The sequence below is a fragment of the Bos grunniens genome, chromosome 21 (assembly GCF_055505025.1).
Source record: "Bos grunniens cultivar Pamir isolate PY7600 chromosome 21, Bosgru_T2T1.0, whole genome shotgun sequence".
In the NCBI taxonomy this organism is placed as follows: Eukaryota; Metazoa; Chordata; class Mammalia; order Artiodactyla; family Bovidae; genus Bos; species Bos grunniens.
The window spans coordinates 26,767,496-26,792,407 of NC_141185.1; the positions used below are offsets into that span (position 1 = coordinate 26,767,496).

The following is a 24,912-nucleotide window of genomic DNA, read 5'->3' on the forward strand; positions in this document are numbered from 1 at the left end:
TATCAAATACAAAAATAGCAACATTTCAGATCCCTGTTCCCCATCCATTTTAAGAAAATATACACTTTAGTTACACTGGTCTGCTAAGGTGATGACCACCTTCAATGTCTTCTATAAGAGAGTTGTTCTACTGAAAAATAATTCTTTCAAGAACAATTATCTCCTTAGTGATGCTGAGGAAGACAAGAGGTCATGTAACTCCTTTGCCCAGCCTTTTCTGATTCACTCCCAGGGAGAGACCCTCAGGTGTTATAATATTGGAATGTTCTTGGTGATTCTCTCTTGGTTTTCCTCAAAGTGTCAGCTCAAGAGATTCTCTTTTAGTTTGGGGTTTGAATGCCTTACAATTCAAACATTTCTTAATACCCAGAAATAATGTAAAGTTATTGAGTTAGCTATAGAAGGGTTCATGCAACACAGACAAGTTCAAAACTAACACCATTGGTGCCACACTTCCACCACTATCTCCCTTTAGGAAATTTTTTATAAAATATTTTTATTCTCCCAAGACTTCATTTAAAATAATTGCAATTCTATATCATTTATATATAAACTTGTGGATATTTATGAGCTTATTCATCCAACTCAGAAAGTTTCATTTACTATAATATCCAAAACTAGTTATGAATAAAAACCACTCCTCAATTACTCTATAAGTAACAGTTATTAGTAGTGATATGTATTACTCAATGTCAGTAACAGGCACCCTTCTGTAGTTCACCATAATGTATTCACGACTAATACAAACATAAACCCTAAAAAATCTTCCACATACAAAGTTTGATTTGATTGCTTTGTTTTGTCACCTGTGAGGCAAGGCAATACTATGGAGTATGCAAAAACAATACTACAATTTCACATAACAATTATATAAGCTTTATTTACAAAATGAAAAAACAAACAAAATCCCTCAAACCCTTCTGCTAAGGGCATGCAAATAATTAAAGAACTCCATTCATAAATCTGGCACCTAAGGGAAAGTCATTCCCCTAGTTAATTTTACGAGTTACAAGGATGCTGTTACCATTTTCTGTTCCGTTAACTTTGATAAAGTAAAATATGAATATTCTATCTGGTCTCTAAACTGGGTAAGTAAAAGTAAATACCACTTATACTTTATTCATATTAAGGAATCATGAAGTGAGAACAATAATGCCTAGAGAGAACTTTTAAAGCAGGAACCAAATCAGTGCTGAGTCACAAGTATTACATTCTGGAAAAGAGCTCACATAATGGCTCAAAGTTCTTGGATTTTTCTTGTGTGTGCTTAGTCGCTCAGTTGTGTCCAACTCTCTGTGGCCCCATGGACTGTAGCCTGCCTGCCAGGCTCCTCTGTCCATGGAATTCTCCAGCAAGAATACTGGAGTGGGTTGCCATTTCCCCCTCTGGGGAATCTTCCTGACTCACGGATTGAACCCATGTTTCTTGCGTCTCCTGCACCGGCAGGTGGGTTCTTTACCACTAGCGCCACCAGGGAAGCCTGGGATTTTTACTTCACCTGTCACAAACAGCACAGTTCTCAATTTGACCCCTTGCCTCTAACCCCTCCTCTGATCAATGAGTCACAGAAGAATAAAGTCAGCTAAAACGCCTCAGGCCCAATGCCCCTGCCTCACAGTCGTGCAGCAGCGAGGCTGACACCCCTTGATTGTCTCGCCTCTCCTGCAGAAGATGCCCCTGTGCTGAAATTCATACCTGAAACAGCTATAGGTTCACTGAGGCTACAGTAAGGGTACAGTATATATAATACAAATGGTGGCCCTAGAACTGCACAGTATGAAGCCTGGACCATGGCCATGCCTGTGTATACAAGTATTAGATCATTACATTGGAAAATAACTTTGTAACAGTTGATTTTTATATTGACAGAATCACCATTATATTTATTTCACCCCTCTCAGTAGGAAAGAAGTCACATTTTAATGGATCTATAAAACTTCCTAAATTTTCTTAAGAGAATATATGGCTAATAAGATGTACCTTTATGGGAACTAAAGAACCTCTTGATGAAGGTGAAAGAGGAGAGTGAAAAAGCTGGCTTAGTTCAAAAAACTAAGATCATGGCATCTAGTCACATCACTTCATGGCAAACAGATGGGAAAGAAATGGAAACAGTGGCAGGTTTTACTTTCTTGGGCTCCAAAATTACTGTGGATGGTGACCACAGCCATGAAATCAAAAACACTTGCTCCTTGGAAGAAAAGCTATGACAAACCTAGACAGCATATTAAAAAGCAGAGACATCACTTTGCCAGCAAAAGTCTGTCTAGTCAAAGCTATGGTTTTTCCAGTAGTCATGTATGGATGCGAGAGTTGAACCATAAAGAAAGCTGACTGCCAAAGACCTGATGCTTTCAAACTGTGGTGCTGGAGAAGACTCTTGAGAGTCATTTGAACTGCAAGGAGATCAAACCAGTAAATCCTAAAGGAAGTCAACCTTGAATATTCATTGGAAGGGCTGATGCCAAAGCTGAAACTCCAATACTCGGGCCACCCAATGCAAAGAGCTGACTCACTGGAAAACACCCTGATGCTGGGAAAGATTGAGGGCAGGAAGAAAAGGGAATGACAGAGGCTAAGATGGTTGGAAGGCATCACTGATCAATGGACATGAGTTTGGGCAAATTCCGGGAGATAGTGAAGGACAGGGAAGCCTGGTGTGCTGCAGTTCATGGGGTTGCAAAGAGTTAGAAATGACTTAGTGACTGAACAACAACAATACGATGCACATGGCAAACACATATACTGCAGTACATAGAATAGGTGGACCAAAAATTAAGAAGTCCTTAGCATGTCTGTCCACAAAACACCCCTGGGGCTAGTATGGGGAACAGCAAGGTGTGGCACCTGGTGCAGGGAATTCCGAGGTGTTACCTGAGCCCCAGTTCCGGTGCTCAGAACTGATCTGTATTTTACCTTCCAATTTCCATCAGTCCCCTAGTTCTGTTCACTACAAATATAAAGTCTTGCCTTTTATAACCTATCTTTTAAAAGGTCCTCATCATTTCTTGGCAAGTATTTATAATCTAGTCATAACATCCTGGGTTCAAATTCAACTCTCACTTAACTAGCTATGTGAGTTTAGTCATGTAATTGTTATGTGAGTTTTCTAAGAAATCTTAGTTTACTCAATTGTAAGATATGCACAGAGTACCTGAATCACAGATACACATTGTATTAACTGATGATATAAGAAGAGTAGTTAGCATAATACATAGAACTTAATACACACCAAAAATTTAATAAATTTAAGTTAAAATCAACCTGGCTTAGGCCTTTTCTCATTAAAACACACTTTACTTGGTATATGAATTAGAAATGCAAACTTATAATCAAAATACTCAATGGAAAAAAAAGGTTAAATAATGATACATCCATAGTATAGAATGACATATAGCCATTAAAAATCATGGAAGCCTATCCTTTCCTAATGCAGACATGAGCACTTGATATTGATTTTTTAAAAGTTGATTGCTAAAGAGCATATCATTGACCAATACTTGACCCCATGAATCTCAGATTTATAAACATACTCTTAACAACATTAATACAAAAATGTCCTGTAACACTATCTTCTCATCTCCAAACTGGACTTTACCACAAATATCCAAACATTTCTACCTTCTATCACTTTTTAGGTTTGTCTTCTGAACCTAAAATTTTACTGCAATGCTTTAACTGACAAAACCTATGACATCTCTTCAATATTTGTCCCCCTGAAGGATTTATATCCTCAGTCACCTTGATACTTCTTCCTTGCATGCTAAGTCACTTCAGGTATGGCTGAATCTTTGTGATCCCATGGACTTTAGCCCACCAGGGTCCTCTGTCCATGGGATTCTCCAGGCAAAAATGCTGGGGTGGGTTGCCATGCCCTCCTCCAGGGGATCTTCTTGACCCAAGGATCAAACCTGTGTCTTCTGCATTGGCAGGTAGGTTCTTTACTCTTTGTCTACTCCTTTCTACAAATAGCTGTGAAAAGAAGAGAAGTGAAAAGCAAAGGAGAAAAGGAAAGACATACCCATTTGAACGTAGAGTTCCAAAGAATAGCAAGGAGAGATAAGAAAGCCTTCCTCAGCAATCAATGCAAGAAATAGAGGAAAGCAGTAGAATGGGAAAGACTAGAGATCTCTTCAAGAAAACTAGAGATACCAAGGGAACATTTCATGCAAAGATGGGCTTGATAAAGGGCAGAAATGGTATGGACCTAATAGAAGCAGACGATATTAAGAAGAGATGGCAAGAATACACAGAAGAACTGTACAAAAAAGATCTTCATGACACAGATAATCACAATGGTGTGATCACTCACCTAGAGCCAGACATCCTGGAAAGTGAAGTCAAGTGGGCCTTAGGAAGCATCACTATGAACAAGCTAGTGGAGGTGATGGAATTCCAGTTGAGCTATTTCAAATCCTAAAACATGATGCTGTGAAAGTGCACTCAATATGTCAGAAAATTTGGAAAACTCAGCAGTGGCCACAGGACTGGAAAAGGTCAGTTTTCATTCCAATTCCTAAAAAAGGCAATGTCAAAGAATGCTCAAACTACCACACAACTGCATTCATCTCAGTTCAGTTCAATCGCTCAGTCATGTCCGACTCTTTGCGACCCCATGAATCGCAGCACACCAGGCCTCCCTGTCCATCACCAACTCCCGGAGTTCATGCAACTCACATGCATCAAGTTGGTGATGCCATCCAGCCATCTCATCCTCTGTCGTCCCCTTCTCCTCCTGCCCCTAATCCCTCCCAACATCAGGGTCTCTTCCAATGAGTCAACTCTTTGCATGAGGTGGCCAAAGTATTGGTGTCTCAACCTCAGCATCAGTCCTTCCAGTAAACACCAGGACTGGTCTCCTTTAGGATAGACTGGTTGGATCTCCTTGCAGTCCAAAGGACTCGCAAGAGTCTTCTCCAGCACTACAGTTCAAAAGCATCAATTCTTTGGCACTCAGCTTTCTTCACAGTCCAACTCTCACATCCATAATGACCACTAGTCAAACCATAGCCTTAACTAGACGGACTTTTGTTGGCAAAGTAATATCTCTGCTTTTTAATATGCTATCTAAGTTGGTCATAACTTTCCTTCCAAGGAGTAAGCGTCTTTTAATTTCATGGCTACAATCACCATCTACAGTGATTTTGGAGCCTCATCTCACATGCTAATAAAGTCATGCTCAAAATTCTCCAGGCCAGGCTTCAGCAATACGTGAACTGTGAACTTCCAGATTTTCAAGCTGGGTTTAGAAAAGGCAGAGGAACCAGAGATCAAATTGCCAACATCTGTTGAATCATTGAAAAAGCAAGAGAATTCCAGAAAAATATCTATTTCTGCTTTATTGACTACGCCAAAGCCTTTGACTGTGTGGATCACAACAAACGGTGGAAAATTCTGAAAGAGATGGGAATACCAGACCACCTGACCTGCCTCTTGAGAAATCTGTATGCAGGTCAGGAAGCAACAGTTAGAACTGGACATAGAACAACAGACTGGTTCCAAAAGGAGTATGACAAGGCTGTATATTGTCACCCTGCTTATTTAACTTATATGAAGGGTACATCATGAGAAACGCTGGGCTGGAGGAAGCACAAGCTGGAATGTAGACTGCCAAGAAATATCTATAACCTCAGATATGCAGATGACACCATCCTTATGGCAGAAAGTGAAGAAGAACTAAAGAGCCTCTTGATGAAAGAGAAAGAGGAGAGTGAAAAAGATGGCTTAAAGCTCAACATTCAGAAAACTAAGATCATGGCATCTGGTCCCATCACTTCATGGGAAATGGATGGGGAAACAGTGGAAACAGTGTCAGACTTTATTTTTTTGGGCTACAAAATCACTGCAGATGCTGACTGCAGCCATGAAATTAAAAGACGCTTACTCCTTGGAAGGAAAGTTATGACCAACCTAGACAGCATATTCAAAAGCAGGGACATTACTTTGCCAACAAAGGTTTGTCTAGTCAAGGCTATGGTTTTTCCTGTGGTCATGTATGCATGTGAGAGTTGGACTGTGAAGAAGGCTGAGCGCCGAAGAACTGATGCTTTTGAACTGTGGTGTTGGAGAAGACTCTTGAGAGTCCCTTGCACTGCAAGGAGATCCAACCAGTCCATCCTAAAGGAGATCAGTCCTGGCTGTTCATTGGAAGCACTGATGTTGAAGCTGAAACTCCAATACTTTGGCCACCTGATGCGAAGAGCTGATTCATTGGAAAAGACCCTGATGATGGGAAAGATTGAGGGCAGGAGAAGAAGGGGACTACAGAGGATGAGATGGCTGGATGGCATCATCAACTCAATGGACATGAGCTTGGGTAAACTCCGGGAGTTGGCGATGGACAGGGAGGTCTGGCGTGCTGCAGTTCACGGGGTCGCAAAGAGTTGGACACGACTGAGATACTAAACTGAACTCCTTTCCCATTTTCTATTTGCATCTTAAAGGAATGGCATGTATGGGGTTGCCTCGCCTCAGCCCTTTTCTCTCCTTGTTCCATATGATCTCCATTTGTCTGCAACTCGCTGTTTGATCTGAACTACCGTTCATCTACACAAAGCAATAATGCCCCACCCTGTTTTCACCCTTTGCCTTGATCTTTCTCTAGAAGATCAGACTCAGGTTTCCAACTGCTTACCTCTTACAGATTTGGTTATGTAACAAGATATCCCTTTCAGCCTCTCTTAGGCAAGAGTATCACTGGGAACCTTTTATCAGGCTAGAAGATCTGTGATCACTGATAACTCCTACCATTCCCTAGCTTTTCATCTGTAATTCATACCATGTGCCATTCCTGTGTGTCTATTCATAGAGGTTCTATCTCGGATAAGATCTTAATTTGGATATTAGACTGTTATAATAGTTTCCTAAATTGTCTCTTTATAATAGCCTCTCATAATACAGAGGATTCCTAGATTGTATTTTAATAGTAACACCAGAAACAAACCAAAGGTTTATCTTGTCACTCTCTTGTATGAAAGCCTTCTCCATAGGCTTATTGCTGATTACACCATCCTGGCTTGGCTTACTGGGCTTGTGCAATATGGCTGGTAAGTTCTCCATCTTATCTCTTATGTGCTCCTCTGTGTATGTGAAACAGCCATCAAGTTAAACACCTTAACAGTCCCCAAATAAGATCTGTGATGAGTTGCCTCCATGCTTTGTGTTCTTCATTTCTTTGCCTGCAATGTTCTTTGGTTGTCTTTGGCTAGTAAACTCCTATTCATCCATCAACAACTTTGAGCGGTCTTCTCTGATGCTTTGTGTCAAATTCAGAGCCTCACTCTTTCACAGGTCTCTAGTAAGATACTTGACCAGTGTGATGCTTCTCACTTTATGGAATCTCCTGGTTCTTTAACCAAATGATTGCAAGCTAGTTAAGGAGAGCAGCCATGCGCCTACTACAGCAAATTATGTTGTTACTAAGTATTGACTCTTTTTCTTTTTTGGTAATGATGGTAAACTATGATGTTAGAGACTATGCCAACCTTGTTGACCACACAGGTTTGTTTATTCCACCCCCTCCCCCACCCCGATATTTACAAACAAAAGAAGGGTAGGGGAGAAAGAAGAAAGAATTTACACCAGGCCCCATGAATCAACCAGATTCAACTATGGAACCTCCTGAAGGAAAAATAAGGAAACCATGTTACCTAAGCAGACTACTGAGAAACCTTGAATGCAGTACATAGATCTATGGGTTCAAGAATTACCCTGCTGGGAGAGAAGACAATTAACCAGACAGCCTAGAGGAAGCCCTTCTTGTTACTGCTACTTCCCAATCCATTCCTATCTGCAATTTTAGCATATCATTTTGAGAAGCATACACAATTCTTCCCCTCCATAACCTTTGGTTTTAGAATCGAAAGATAGGAGTTTCTAGTTTCTATAACAATTTCAAGACTATCTAGTGCAACCACACTTGGATGCCTGACTTTCTTGAAAGCATCTTTACAAAGCCATCTATGCTTCTAACGCTAAAGGTTTTGAGTGTGTTGGAAATGCAGACAGCTTTATTTCCAAGTTTTGTTACATGGAGGCAATTTCTTTTCCTATTCAACTTTCATCCCTTTCTCTTTTTTCTACACTCTGAAGACACAGAATGTATCTAATCCTCCTTTTTTTTCTTCTTTTGGAATGAGGCCTTCAAATAGATAAGAGAGGATATTAATGTCCCTTTTATGCCATGTATTTCCCACACTTAACTTCACCACGCCCTTTGCCACATCTCATGTAACACGATTTCCAGTTCATGCACTCATCTAGTTATTCCACTCCAAATGACATCCAGCTGTCTATACCCCTTCAAGAGTGCTGTTTAAGTCAGGTGTGACCAAACCAAAGAACAGGAGAGTTCAGCAGTCTCATCTAGATCCTCCACTCTCTTAACGGAGTCCAACGTTGAACTGGCACTGGGAACAGTCGCTCTTCATTTTTACACTGCTCTCACTGAGCTTACATTTACACTCTTGAGTTTTTTGTTTTAAATTAGATTTAAATTCTTGCAGCTCCTAAGTCCCCCTCCCTACAAAACAATGAACACAAGATTTCCAGAGAGAATTTAGAGGATAATAGGATACCACTGGAATCATTTCTCTCACTGACAAAGTCTTACGCACTGATGGCTTCAGAATATAAATAGGAGTTATCCTGGATCACATCAGAATCTAACAATGTACAGTTGGCCCTCTGTACTCACAGATTCAACCAACCACAGATCAAAAATATTTGGAAAAAATCCAGAAAGTTCCACAAAGAAAAACATACACTTGCCACATGCCACCAATGATTTGCATAGCATTTGCACTGTATTAGGTACTGTAAATAGTTTAGAGATGATTTCAAGTATAGAAGAGGACATGCATAAGTTATATACAAATACCATGTCATTTTATATTAGAAATTTGAGCAACCACAGAGTTTTCTGTCCACAGGGGTCCTGGAACAAACTCCCCTCACATACAGAGGAACAGCGGTGTATATGGTATCACTCATACACAACTTATAGTGGAGATTCTGGACAAAAACGTACAGGGAAGAGGGAAATAAAAATGCAAAGATCCAGAAAGAAATATCCTTCCTGTGTCCCTGAAACTTATCTACTACAAAGGTAATTCAAAACTTTATGTGCACAACAGGATAGCATTTCCTAAGGTGTAGTTCATGAAACATAGTTCTGTGGGATGTCAACATAAATTAGTGGAGAAATGAGAAAGATCAAAATAAATACAAATAAATAAGGACCGTTCAGGCCTTAAATTTACAAAGGTGAATAGTGACATCTCAGACCTAATAAAGCATCAAAATTATCTCAAATGGTTGTTAAAAGTAACAAATTCCTGGATTTCACCCTGAAGACCCTGATTTACTAGGTCCAGGAGAGACCCAGGAATTTGTCGTTTGAACAACTGTCTCGATGACACTGAAGCTGTCAGCCAAGGAACCATTTTGGAGAGTCACGGGGGTTTGACCATGGACAATCTGATGAAAGCAGTTTTTCTAGGGTATATATTTTCAAAAATTACATGCTAGATTCAGTACCACTTTGGCTATCTAGAAAATGAAAGCACCATAGAGACCTTTTTTAACAAAAATTACTCTGAATGGACAGGAGTTTGTAGTTTAGCTTTGTTTTTATCCCAAATCTTATCTAAGGAAAGCAACCATCTTTTTCCAATAAGATGCCCAAACACCCCAAATATGTCTGTTTCTTCAATTCCAGGTTAAAAATGAATCTTACATGTACAAAAAATAAATAAATAAATAAAAGCTTTGGCCATGGCAACATTTATCCTGGAAAGAGAAACAATGCAGAATGATAGTCAAGTTAATGATTTGCAAAATCCTAACAGAAAAAGTTCTGACTAAGTGAGGCGCTAAGTTTGGGATAAATTTTTTCCAAGACTAAATAACTACAGGTCCATGCCTAGTCACCCTCATATTTTTCATGAAAGTCACTGGAAAGATCAAATTATTAATATCTGTCTCCTCTTACTTAAAAACATACTTTAACATCTCACCCTAACAAAATCGGTACTTTAGGAAAGCTAACATCAGGGTGGGAAGCACTTATGAATATAAACTCAAGCAAAGAACAACTGAAGTTTGGCAACACATAAAAATGTCACATACTTTCACAACAAAACTTTGCTCTTCCAAAAACAAAATATAGCTCCAAAGACACACACATATGTTCACTTACAAATGCAGCACACACAATCATTCTGGGAACAGCCAGCTACTATACATTGTGCGTCAACTCAATAGTACCGTTCATCTTAATTATTATAGCACAAATAATACTTGCCCTCCCTTTCTCATTAATATTCTCTCAAGGGATGGCTTTCTAAAAAGAAAAAAAATAAATTCATAAAAATTTCATAATTCCAAGATACAATAGCAAGTCATACACATAGCTGCAATAAAAGGCATTTTCATAAGAAGACTAAACACGTGGATTTTTCCTAGCAAAATGTAAGCAACCTTTTTTCGTTTAAAGGTACCTGTAAAATGTGACTTCCCAAATGTGCTTCAAATACTTCAATGGCCAGTGCACTGGGGCTTCTCCTTCGCTGTGCACCTATAACTTAAAGAAAAAAGAAAAAGAAAAGGAAAGAAAGAAAGAAAGAAATTAAGTTGGGGCTCCAATTCACACCTTCAGCTTCATTTCTCTTTAATTGTATCACTAGATAGCTACTATAGCTCTAAGATCTGAGAGAATCACAAGCCAGTTTTAACTCTGGTTCTCAGTTGCCTGAGCAAATCAGAGCCGAGGCTGAATTTTCATCTCAGAATATCAACTTCTACAAACATTAAAATCAGATTTAATGTTTTTCTTTTTGGACTGTTTTCCCTATACTGGAGCAAAAAAACAGAGGAATGTTCACATTAAAAAAAAATAAATTAGTAAGCTGCTTTTCTTAAAATTTAGGTATTGTTATTTTTAAAGCAAATACATATTTCCTTTTCCTCCCAGAGAAACCTGAACATTTAATATCCTCTAGGCCAGGAAAAAAGCCAACAGGATTTTTTAAATGTTCTAATGCAATAACTTTATCATAATTTAATAAGCACAACATGTTGGCTAGGAGATTCTCATTAGTGACTGTTTGCACTAGTGTGAAGTGTCTCAGGATGGCTGGATTTCATATTTACTGAACATTCACGTGTAACTGTTCCTACAGGACCCGCAGGAAGCCCAGGTGGAAGCTTGTTTAGCCTGTACCTCGCAGCTCAGTGACTGTTTCCTTATCTGAATACTTCTGTTCTTCTGCTAAGGTATAGTTAGCCTTTCTGTTCCTGGCATACCCTGCATGTGTTGTCTGCAGGCACATACACCCAGAGAGCCTCCCGATCCTTAACAGAAGGGCTGACTGCATGATATTTAGGGGATCCAGAATTGTGGGTCATCACTTCACAATTTCTTTCCTTTTTTTTGCACGGGGTCATGATTTGCTTTTAAATCTGTTCTAGCTATTTTTCCAGTTTTAAAAAGTCCTCAAACATAAAAATCTACTTTGCTTTCCAGCAATTTATGAAAGAAAATATTCAGAACTTTTCCATATTTCAAACAAATACATCCCTTACCTCTTCCTGCTTTTCTTAAAAATTGACAAACCTCGGTTCCCTCAAATCTAGACACTATGAATTGAAAATAAAATTAAACCCCCTTTCTTTCTTCTCCTAACGCTTTCAGCTAGTTGACAAGACAATGCCAGCAAAATGCTGCTGGGATAATTCTGTTATGTTTCAGTTATTACTAAGTCAGTTAGATCCATACCTTAGCAGGGATAATATAAGTGTACTTAGGATCATTGTGCTGTGCAAAAGTAGGCAGTTCCCCCCTGAAATTGTGAGCTAATGTCTGCCATGTCTGAAAGGCACTTTGAAACTAGTATGAGTGGTAAGTATCACTATTACTTGCAAGAGGAAATAAAAAAGGCATTTTCTTTCAATGGGAAAATTTATAAAATATAATTGAAGAGTGATTATTATCAAGGAATATTCCAGTTGGAAGGGACTTTAGAGATCGCTATTCTAACTTCTTCATTTGCTTCAGAAGCAAAACACACAACTAATAATTTTAAAATAGAAAAAAATCAATTTTCTACCCTCAGATTAATCACTACTATAAGTATAGACATAAGATTTTTAAAATTTTAATATTAAGATGTACTTAAGACAGTATTACTGGGTGTGTGTGCATTTCTGATTAATTTCCTATTCTAACATGCACATTACTCCCTTCAAAACTCCTTTGGCATTTTTGATAATGCAGCTGTCTTGCTGAATACTGTTTTCAGTTTCTAGAGTGTTAATTGCACATTATGGTTGCTTGGTGTGAATGATCCCACATGAATAAAATCTGCAGTTCTCTCTTTTTTTTTTTTTTTTTTACAGATTGTTGGGGGGAGGGGAGCTTTGGAGAGGCAGAAGGGGGTGTTAAAAAACTCCAAAAGTGTCCACTCTGTTATTGAGGCAGTAATTAGGATTCAGAAAGCTCTTTATTAATAGTTTAAAATTTGGGGGCATTTCAGGACTTCCAATAATGAGGTTTAAAATAAACCCCTGTAACTCACAGAGAAAATGGACTGATCTCAGAGAACATACACTATTCTCCAATGAACTGGATTAAGAGGGGGGCAGCAGAGTAACAGCCACCAATCTATTGAGGACCTTGAAACATCACAGGAAATGAAAGGAACTTGTTCATTCACTAGAAGGTCCAAGGAGTTTGCTCCAATAACAACTGCCTTTTTGAAGCATGAACTATACTGCAGGAACTATACCGGGTTCCTGCAGGGGTTATTTAAGCCTGGCCATTGACAGCCATTCTTTTCTTGCCTTTCCTCAACTTAGGGCTCAGCTGTTCTTCAGGTAAGTGGTGCAAATGCATACATAATTGGGAATTTTATTTTAAAACCTTACTGGTCAGTCTGGAAATCCCACATGCCTCCATCAGGTCTTCTGTCCACGAGTCCTACACCTGCATAGTTAGTTTCCTTTGTTCTTCAGATCCTCTATAGAAACCCGAGTGTGCATTCTAGTACATGCCAGCATAACACACAAGAATCTTGTAAGTGGTTTCATGCTTTTCCCTTCAATGGCATTTTTATTACACTGGAACTTCTCTTGATTTATATGTTTTGCACTTATGCAGGTGATGTGGGGCTGTAATGACAGTTCCTAATTTTACAACCAACATAAATATGTTAAACAGGAACCCATTATGCCCCAGGTAGAAGCCCAGCTCTGACTTGAAGCATTATTGGTGACTGAATAGATGTTAAATGTGTACTTTTTATCTTGTACTTTTCATCCCACCACATTTGGGATTTTGAGTACTGAGATAATAATCTGATAACTCAGGAACAATACAAACACAGTTATTTTGTTCCTCTATGTTAATCTCATTGTGTTTATGGAGTATCATTTATGCCTAAAGAAAAACTGAAGAGGCACTTCCTCAGTGAGGGTCATCATTCTCAGAAAAGTAATACACTGTTTATGAAGTTCTCTCAGACTGCTGTGTTTTGGAAGTTGACAGTTTTTAAAACCATTTGGTAGTGCCCACACACTGCATACTTGGTACTGCTATACAGGTTAATGTTTAATCTGCAGACACTTCGGTCATTTGTCTGTTCAATTAAAAGACAATGCTTTGGAATGTAAAGAATACTAAATCAACCAAAAAATGCATAGCACATTGCTAAATAAATGGAACACGTAATCCTATATCTGTGAAGACTATATCTCAGCCACTGACAGTGATGAGAATTGTATAATTTGAACAGGTTATATAAACTGGTAAAAGGAAAAAAAAACAAGCCACAGTAGTTCAAATTCAGTTCAGAAATTACTGAGTACCTATGTGATGCTGAAACTTGCTAGCCACTGTAGGGTAACCTGTGCTATAAAACCTCATAAACATTCCATCAGAAAATTTTAAGCAATTCGAAACAAACCTAGGCCCAGCATAACATGATCAAGAAAACAACATGATCATCTCATGTTTTTCAAGGGTTAGAAATAAAACACCTAGAGTTTTAAGAGACTTTAAATGGAAGCAATGTATAGGGAGAAAGATTTTTAAAAATTGACTGAAGAAATTCTGATTGTCTCAGAAATATAAAATGATATGATGAATCATTAGGATTGCACATTTGGCCTTTCTCTCATTAAAAAATGGAAGACAAAAAAAAAAAAAGAAAGAAAGACAGAAGAAAACCCCAATCTGAAGCATGTATCTGAAAAATTCATTTTGTCCCTCAACGGTGTCAGCAAAAAATAACCTAGACTCTTCCACATAACCTTGTGAGGTAGTCTTTGAGAATTAATTAAGTGCAATAAAAGACAATCCCTCTTTGGGGAAATACACCACACACTCCCAGTCATATTCCTAACCAGTGCCCGTCACCTTCAGGGATGCACAAACGCCAGGAAGGCTGAGGATTATCGCTCAGTGGGAGTTTGACCTATTCAGACAAAAGGTCAGCTTGCCATTGAAGAACCCATTAGAAAACAGAAGCAGGCCAGCTTAGTGGACACACGTAATGAACGGCGGAAAAGTCATGAGCCATTCTTGCCTTGCGTCCCGCGTTGCCCTTTTCCCCCTAACCCTCCCCGCCCCCATTTCCAGAGCAGCTGCAGCTGCCCCAGCCCCTCCCTGCACAGTTCACACTGGGAAGGTAAACCACAGGCAGGGAGAGAGAAAGGGGCGCATTATTTCTTGTTCAAGGGATCCCTTGAACAAGACACTCAAAAGTGAGGAGGATGACACTGGGAGGCAGGGTTGCCAAGAAATTGTTTGATTTGGGAAACGTCATTAGCAGATAGGGAATACCATTTTGGGGCTATTTTCTCATCCAGCTCTCCCTCCATGGGGAGCTGAGTGGCAGGATGGGTGGATGTAGCCTTAATGTTCTGCAGGTGGTATTTCAAGAGTGGAGTCATCCACTGAGTAAAAAGGCAAGTTTGGTGGGTACCCTCGGAATCTGCTGTGTAAGGGGCAAGACTCTGTTCCTACACTGAGCGTGGGGGAAGAGAGGACTAAAGGAAATCCTGGACATCACTCCCTGGGCTTTAGCACTTGGGCTAAGCAAAGTCGGAGTCTGGTAAAGAAAAGAGTACAGAATGCTTAATGAGTCTTCCCATGACTACCAAAGAGAAGAAAAGGGATTTCCCTTGAAGAATGTCAATTAGCCTCCCTCACTGTAGGGCAGATGAAGCCAGGGAGGGTTTTCTCAGAAGTCTCAGAACTTTATGAAGTATATAGTTGTGTATATGTGTATGTGTGTCTCCCTATAAAAATAAACATTGATATGCTTTTATTGACTACGGGACCAAGTCTTCATTCTGACACTTATTCTTACCGCTCCCCCTACTGCCCAAATTCACAGTTTGTACCCTTTCAACACTAAATTCCTCACTGTTTGTGCATGCCCTAAACACTGGTGGAATTTCAGGTCGGGATGGGGAAGATGCACTGGAATCACGAGTGGTAGGTACCGGATTAACCCAAACAGCAGCCCTAAAATCGAAACTGTTGTCAAAAGCCCGATGTGTGGAGTTTCCACACACTACATGAAGCGAATGTCTGAAAACAAAGAACAACAACACTTTTTCAATGTATTTTCACCAAGATAAGTTTTTTGCCCCTTAAAATACAGGATAATTGAGAACCAGCGAAAAGAAACAGGGACAGGTATTGCTGATCAGGCATTTGAATGGTAGGTTAACATTAAATAATAAGAAAGAAAACCTTCCATATTCAAAAACAGTGTAGTATGGGCTTATTTTTAAACTCAGATCCAGAATGTTCTAAAAAATACATTTTTATAATTCATATCTCAAGCCTATTAACACATTATATTACCAATTTAGACAAAAGAAGTATTTAATCTGTTAAAATAACTGAAACTCTAAGAAGTCTTACGCTGATTCAAAAATTCTTTTTTGCAACACATTTAAATTTCTCCCACAATTTAAAGTTGCACTGAATATATTCAGGAAAAGCGTTAAGGGCGATAAGACTGTGAGAGTATTAATATTTACAAATGAATGGCTGGATTTAAGAAGAAGGAATCATGTCTGCTTTTATCAAAAAAAGCCTATCTGTATGGCTACAACTAGTACAAACTAAGGGAAATACACAAAACACTCAATGATCTGTTTACACAAGAATGTGTTTAGCATGCACTTCCTATCTTCTGCAGAACTTACACAGTATTCACAGATTTTGAACACTTTCTTTACAAAACTTTTCTTCATCAGAATGGTAAACTGCCTAAAAGTGAAATGGCACCCAAGTATTACTTTTGTAAGTCTTAAAAATGCTTCTTGTATGAATTACAAGGACTTCTTTTCAGTACGAAGTTTTCATTTTAAAGAGTCCTTTTGCCCACTTGCCTCGCTTTTCCTTTGAAGGAAATGAGTTATCAAAGCAGGTGTTTCTTCATCTGTAGGCAGGGAAAGAGGAAAATAGCTGTTTTCTGACAATCTGGAAGTTACTACAGGAGCTATTATAGGTACCTTACATGGGTTACATAGAAGTTGATCAACACACTTCTTGAGAGGACCCAAACTTCCAGCTGACAAGTACATTCTTAAGGCAATGGGGTAAGCTGCTGTTTGGAGCAACAGCACTAGAGAGGATGATGAAGTGCTGACAGTCTGCATCTCTGAGGTCAGAAACCTCAGGAAAATACAGGCATGAGCCACAGGCTAGGCTGAAGGTTGCGGAGTACCTCAGGGGAATCCTCAAGAGATGCATGGAGGTATAAGGGCAGGATTGAAGGAATAGATGAGGGTACGCTTTATTTCTTGATTCTATAAAGTAATTATTGCAAATTCAAACAGGACTCTCTAACAACGGTAGGTAACAATCATTTCAATTTAACTTTCTTGATCATTCTCATAACAATGTATACAAAAAACAGTCACTTTTACAGGACTTGAAATCCACCCACAACTCCAAGCCTTTTCTGAATGTATTTTTTGATTTTAACAAAGTGATGCTGCAGGGCTTGCTTTGGATGCAGAGCTTAAACTATTTAATTCCCTTTATATAGTGAAGAAAATGAGAATTTCCTCTTTGTATTTACAAAATAAAAAAAATAGATTATGACTAATTCTTGTCTTTGGATTTCCAGCAGAGATACAGGGTATCATCAATTGCACTCTCTCTCAATTTGGAAAAGTTTGAAGAGTGAGGCAGTTATAAAGTGACTTGAGAACAGAAAGAACAGAAACTATAGAACAGGAGAACCTCTGAGCAGCAGAAGGTCTTGATTTTTATCTAAAGTGAGCTCCGCAAAAGTTATCAACTAATTCATTCTGGCTTCAGGGCTACAGCAGCCAACACTTACCGAGCCTCACTATGAGGCAGGCACGTTGCTGGGCCCTGAGAACACAGAGATGACCGACAGAGAGTCCACTGAGTGAGGTAGTCTTGTGTGATAGAAGGGTCCAGTGGCCACAGGGAGTGGCACTGCAGACACCAGCCCAGGCTCCAAGCCTGAACACGTGCCTGAGGTGGAAGGTGCTCTGCCCGAACACCACCTGAAGCTCTGCTTCTGAGCTGCTGCTTTTCTTGTTGTCCCTGTTGTCCTTGTTTCTCTTCTTCCTATGATAACCTTCTACCAATCACCTACTCCATTAAGCCATGAAGGACCAAGTACTCCCGACCACAGCTTTCAAAGGGAAAATTAGAAAATCCCATCTAATTTGGGATCTGAAAGCAGCACAAACTACACCAAGTTGGATCCTTGTCCTTTAATTGGTAGAAATGACCTCCCCCAATAATATGCGAAAACTGTTTTTGAGAAGTTGAAATTTTTAATGGGGGTTAGGTTTGGTATGCTCCCTCAGTAGGGGCTGAAAAAAGAAGGATTATTATACTTTCATTTTGCAAAATGTCTTAAAAGCCTTTCAGTTGAGTGCCATTGTAAGACTGTCACCCCTTCTGACCTCAGTGACACACAGACTGTTAGTGGCATGACTTTGCCCAGTAGGAAGGAACTAGAGATTATCATTGAATTGGTATGGTGTCAGTCAGCATGTGTGCATGCTAAGTCGCTTCAGTCGTGTCTGACTCTTTGCAACCCCATGGATTATAGCCCGTCAGGCTCCTCTGTCCATGGAATTCTCCAGGCAAGAATAGTGAAGTGGGTTGCCATTTCCTCCTCCAGGGGATCTTCCTAACTCAGGGATTGCAACCACATCTCTTATGTCTCCTGCATTGGCAGGTGGGTTCTTTACCACTATCCCCACCTACACTTAGTCATAAAAGGAAAAAGTTCACATCTGTTATCTTGATTTTTTTCCCCCCCAAGTCTGATTCCAAAGCTTCATGTTATGACAACTGTAACATCTGCTACGAATGCTGAGGAAGTCAAGCACAACCTTATTACTTCCATTCTAATGCTCCATCCATCCTTCGGGCTTTCCAAGGCCACTAATATGGCAGGGAGGCTCTGCAGGAAGTAGCTTGTGTCTCTGCGGTAGAAAGAAGGCAGTGTCTCTGGTCCTTTCCCCTCCTCTCTCTCCTGTTCATCCACTCATATATTCATATCACATTCTCTCACGTGCTAGCTTACTCTTGGACCCCATCAATGCTTAGTCATGTGTTTAGAGACTTTCTGACAAAAAAACAGTCAAAAATAAATAGTTCCATGAAATAGTGGGCTGTTGACCCAAAGGACATAATGCTACAATTATAACAGCACCAGCTACTGAAAAAGGCATTGATTGATTTCCAGAGCTCAACTATTTCAGACCATGGTAATACATTTTTTTATGAAAAATTTAGTGAACACTTAAAATATGGAAGATATTAACCTCATAGACCTAGGAGCTAGCAATATAAGCCAGGTTCCCATTTCCATTTCTGAATGCTTTCTTAATATGTCAGCAGAAGAAAGCTAAAAGCCTCCATGTGAAATTTGTGTTGAGTCTCTACTTTTAGCTGGGTACCATGTCAGCGGATATAAAAATGAAAGCACCATCCTGACCCTCCAGGTGACCAGAGTCTAGTGTGAAGACATATACATAAGCAAGTAAATAAAATCCAACGAATGTGTGACTCTCAACTCTCAACTCTGCATTGGGGCAGGGAGAGCGGCGGCTTCAGTATAGGGGCGTGCCGGAACTGTGTGTGGAGGGTGAGGTCACGTAGACAGTGAACTATAACAGTCAATACTCTGGGACCCACTGGCTGGACACGGAGCCCAGAACAACTTCACCTTAACCTAGCTACACATGCAAGGTTCCAGGCTAACCATCGGCCGGCTCCAGCCAGCTTTTTCTCAAGCTGCAATCCCAATGGACTGTCACACTCCTCAAGACACGTGCATGTCTGGGTGCCACACTTTTCCACAACTTCCTGGGGCTTGACACTAGAGCTTAACAGTCACACAATTACATCCAGGAGGATCAAGGTTCACTCAGCTCTGTCTGAAAACCCAAACTTTACTATTCGACCACTTGCCCTGCCTGTGTCAAAATTCCTGAAGTGCACGCCGACACCACAGCAGTCAACTGGGCACTGTGTGAGGCAGTCGGTTACCAAATGGACTGTCCCATCACCTCAGAGCTCTGAAGGGGATCTTCTGCCACAGGTCTCTTACTGAGGCCATCAGACTCCTCCCCAAGATGCTCTCTGCCTTCTGCTTGCCTGAGTTCAATGGAAGGAGTCATTGGGAAATAGCTGCACACAGAGGAAAGGATTTGGGTTCTGGAGTCAGGCCGACTGAGTTTGAAATCCTTCATTTATCTCTATTAGCTGGGTGGTCATGGACAAATTAGGCTCTGGGGACATCAATGTCTAATTGTGTCAAAGGGAGATGCTGTGAGGACATGTGACACCCCCCAATCTGCTTTTATTTTCCTCCTAGAACTTATTTGCATGTCATCTCTCTTCTCCATTAAGGACTTCCCCAGTGGCTCAGTCGGTAAAGAACCGCCTGCAGTGCACGAGATGCAGCTTTGGTCCTTGGGTTTGTAAGATCCCCTGGAGAATGGGATGGCTACCCACTCCAGTATTCTTGCCTGGAGAATCCCATGGATAGAGGAGCCTGGTGGGCTACGGTCCATGTTGTCGCAAAGAGTTGGACATGACTGAGCAACTAATACTTTCACTTAACACTTTTTCTTCTCCACTCACATTGTTCCCTTCCTAAGCTGGAGGGACCGTTTTGTGCACTGCTGAAACCCTAACAGTTAGATTACGGCCCAGAACATAGAAGGTGCACAATATATATTTGTGAATAAATGAACAGTCTAGAGTTCTAGCCTGTGGGAGGCATTCAGCACATGTCAGCTCTTCCTCCTTGTCATGCAAAGTGGAGGCCTAGCCAAAGATGACTTTTCTAGATCACCATCTGTATCCCAATTTTTACAGAAACACTATTTTTCTTAAATATGCCCATTTCTTAGGAATTATTTACCAAACTGTCAGAAATATGTGTTCCCCTATATGCTTTACCTAGTCTCTGTCTTTCCTGCAGCATGATATAAAATCTACAGTGTCACCACAGACCCTGTCAGCCAAGTGCAATCAGGGCCTCAAACCAGTGCAAACCTTTCACACATACTTGGGCAAGGAGCCAGCAATTCACTGAGTGTCAGCAACTGCCCACTGAATTTTCTCTTGAAGAGTCACTCATGTACTATTCTAGCAGTAATTGGCATTCATTTTAAGATGCTGAACGCTTCCAACATAACTTGATTAGGTAAACGTACAGAGCTACCAACACTGGAAACCAAAATCACCTCTTACAACCCCACCATCTTCTCTGATTACATACAAACAAAAGCCCACACAATTATCAATGGTAACTGAGTGGGAACTAGGTCTTGCTTATGTTAGATCAAGGTTTTCATCACCACTGCCATCTGCCTCGTGGGGACCTACAGAGGCTATGATTTATAGAGTTGGAAACTAAATAAGAAAAATGAACACTATTTGGAGTTTAGAGATTAGTAAACAAGCTGACAAGATTGTCAAGGCTAAAATTAAGAACACACACAACCATATACTTTCACACTCATCACCACCATGAAACATATCAAGGAGGAAAAAAACCTAATTTGAAGACCTATTATTTAGATCCATGACTTAGCCCAAGCCTCTCTTTGTCAGAGGTTCTTAACATGTTTCTTTCTTTGAATAACAGACATGTTTAAGCAAACTGTCTTCCTAAGGCAATATTTAAACACAAAGCTTTTGTGTATACAATTATAAAAATTCCAGAGAGCCTCTGACACCCATCCGTAGACCTCATGTCAAGAATTCTTGCTTTAGACAAGAGCCAGGCACCCACATACAGCCTGTACCAGCCTAGCACTTAGTGGGACTGAAGCAAATGATTCCTTGAATGAGCAAGTAATCAAATGAACACCCAAATGAATGAACGCAAGGAGACTCAGTCAAAGAACACACAGCTAAAGCAGACACTTGTATTCTGTGTGGAACTCTGAGTCTGAAAGCAGCAGCCAGTTAGTTGGTTTATTCACAAAAATTGCTTTGTGGAATTATACACTGCTCCTCCCCTTCTAAATGCAGACAGAGGGAGGAAAGGAAAAAGAGATAATGAAGGTTTGCAAATGAAGTGGGTACAACTGTGCAATCAATCAACGTTTTCTGAAAAAGAATCTGCATCACTTGCCAAAAATCTGAACTGAATAACTGAACCAGCATTCTGATGAGAACGGACTTTGCCACTAGCCAGTCATTTTTGTTTGTCTTCCAGCTGTCTTGCTTCTGTTTTCCAGGAAGCCTCTGGTCTCTTCTTAGCAGGTTCAGGCCTGGGAATTTATTTAATCATGTTCAAATGCTTACTCCATGCTTATTCTTTTTAATAAATCTTTGCTGACTGTTTAAGAGTAAATACTTAGTATTTACTAATACTGCCTAGTATTATGCTAGTTGAAAAGAATACAATTGCTCATCTAAATATCCATTGATGGCCTACTAAGTGCCGGGTCCTCTTTTAGTGCTAGGTCATGGACGAGTGAACAAAGCAGACAAACAGGCCTTCATGGAGCTGACATTCCAATGGGGAAGTCAACAACAGCGACAACAATAATGCACACACACCTCAACGCGGTAAACAGCATGAAGAAAATGGGGCAGGGGCAAGAAGCAACAGGTCTTTCTGCATAATAAAGGAAAATCAGGGCAGACCTCTCCAGGATCTATCTGAGGAGAGATACCAGTAAGGTGAAGGGGTGACGTGATGTACAGGTGAAGGCAAGAGGAAGTGGAAAGGCCCTGAGATGGGAGGAGCTTCTCAGGTTCAGGAAACGGCAGAGAGCCAACGTCCTCCAGGAACTGTGAGAGTGGAGAAAGGAAAACAGCAAGTGTAGCAAAATAATGGTTTACTTGGAGGGTGTCAGGAAAGGGGGGCATCTCACTCCAGTGAAAGTCAAAGAGGTAAAAGAGAAGAGAGTGTTTCGGCTAGAAATGAGTAGAAATGCCCCAGGCAAACAAGTCAGGGGTTAGTGGTGGAGGTGGCCAGAAGAGCATGCCCAATGGCACAAGGCCAGCAGGGCAGGTGAGTTCGCTACACCTGCAGGGAAGGAAATTTCAGGACACCTTGACAGGCTAAGTCACAGGTGGTCTCACGAGCACTGCAGAGGAGTTCCTAGTTCACACAGAGTAACTGGGATTCATTTAAAGAGTCCTATGGACGGAGGGGAGAAGGAAATGGCAACCCACTCCAGTATTCTTGCCTGGAGAATCCCAGGGACGGGGGAGCCTGGTGGGCTGCCGTCTATGGGGTTGCACAGAGTTGGACACGGCTGAAGCGACTTAGCAGCAGCAGCATGGATGGAGGAGCCTGGTAGGCTGCAGTCCATGGGGTCGCTAAGTCGGGCACGACTGAGCAACTTCACTTTCACGCATTGGAGAAGGAAATGGCAACCCACTCCAATATTCTTGCCTGGAGAATCCCAGGGACAGAAGAGCCTAGTGGGCTGCCGTCTATGGGGTCGCACAGAGTCAGACACGACTGAAGTGACTTAGCAGCATAGGGGTTGGAGTTGAGCACAAGTATGTGTTATGTCGACAGGGCAGAGGGGCACAGAGTAGAATTGTGTTTGGAGGGAAGATGAATAGACTGGCTATTTCATAGTTGAGGCAAGAGATGGGGTTTCCCAGGTGGCACTAGTGGTAAAGAACTTGCCTGCCAATGCAGGAGACACAGGAAATGCAGGTTTGATCCCTGGGTCAGGAAGATCCCCCAGAGGAGGGAATGGCAACTCACTCCAGTATTCTTACCTGGAGAATCCCATGGACAGAGGAGACTGGCGGGCTACAGTCCATGGGGTCGCAAGGAGTTGGACATGGCTGAGCACACACACACACAGCTCAGGGAAGAGATGAAGATGAGTTAACCCTAGTAAATAAGACAGAAAGATCAGAGAGGAGTTCGGTTCTGAAGGTTCTTAGGAGGTAGGATTGAGAGAGCACTGTAACTGAGTATTTAGGGGAAAGAAGAGCCAGGCATGAATTCCAGTTGTTTGGGTTGGAAAACGGTGTAGATGGTTCACTCATTCCCTGTGCTAGGACATACTAGACGAGACCCTGAACTGGAGGTGTCTTTAGGGCAGGCCCATTGAGATGAGGTGTCCAGTAGACTCAAGACTCTGGGCTCAGGGGTGGCAGAGATGCAGTCTTGGCGGCAAGTCGTACAGATGGGCATAGAAGCTGGGGTGTGGCAGAATGAGGGAGGGGAGGGGTGCCGGTGTGGGGAACACCTGCCTTTATAGAGAGCAAGGGGAGAAGCACAGAATCTGAGAACAAACACCCAGAGGGGCAGCGGGGAGGTAAAGAGGTGGCGGTGTTCTACAAAGAGCAAGACCAGATCATCTGAAGGAGAGGCTCACCGAGTACATCAGATATCACAAGACAGCACTGAGGTGGGGACGCTGCTGTCAACTGAGGAGCAATGAGAGGTGAGAACCTTGAGTTCTATACTTTAAATTCCTTTTGCTTCACTTTGGAAGTGAAAGGAAGGAGAATAAGGGAGGAAATCTTGGCAAGAAGAGAAGTAGGAAACACCCACGGGAAAGAAATTATTTTTTAAGTGACTTGAGGATGTTTATACCCTGAGATAAAGAAGCAAGTAACAGCCATGAGACACAGAAAGATGGAAAATTCTCAAAAGAAGGTACACCACTGTGCAGAGTTTAGGTAAAGCTGAACAATATGCATCATATTTTTAATTCAATATTTTATTATAATCTGAATCTACAAAAATGATGTTCCATGGTGTGGAGACCCATCCAGTCAATAAGGATTTCAACTTTGGAGCAAGTTCTCCTGGATGCTGGTCAGACAACATAATGATCTACAACCCAAGCTTAGGAGTGTATTTCTACAGGACAAGGTGCCAAGCACATCTAAGATCAAGCCATCTCGTCTTCCATCCCTTCTCTCCGCCTGTGAAGAGTCTTCATTCTGCTGGGAGTATAGGCTCATTATTTCAGAGCAGTCTTCCTCCCTCTTAGTTTTCTCCACTGTGTATTTAGGGGCATCAAACGCTCTTTCCTAAGATCCATGTCTATCCTGTCAACTTCATGAAAACAGAAAACCCCATATACATGGATTTACAAACATGCTATAAAAAGCACAAGACTCCTCTTTTGTATGACGCTGTGTCGAGGCATTCCCCTCACCTTACACTCCAGTATTGTCCCTCACTTCATGTCTCAGTAATAAAGCTCTCTCCTATTCCAATTGGTCCCCAGTCTCTTGTCCTTGTATCTCCTGCCAACGCAAAAGCTCTGAAAATGTCACACATAGAGGAGTTACCTGGAATTGCTTTTGGAGTCCCTGCAACTCTTGGATCACAAAAGCAATAAGTACTTCTCCCTCGCAGCCAAGATCTGTCAAATACCCATAGGCAAGTATTG

General features: G+C 40.9%; 1 protein-coding gene across 4 annotated transcripts in view; it reads right to left on the reverse strand.

Annotated features, from left to right (window-relative positions):
* Window positions 1-24,912, reverse strand: part of NPAS3 (neuronal PAS domain protein 3) — a 958,674-nt gene that overhangs the window by 474,016 nt on the left and 459,746 nt on the right. For 2 of the 4 annotated variants that reach the window (XM_086363633.1, XM_086363631.1), the window contains one exon: window positions 10,500-10,576. In XM_086363633.1, the coding sequence (XP_086219759.1) occupies window positions 10,500-10,576 (77 nt within the window). Of the gene's footprint in view, window positions 1-10,499; window positions 10,583-24,912 lie in introns of all 4 variants that reach the window. The other 2 variants (XM_086363632.1, XM_086363630.1) reach the window with 1 other exon arrangement.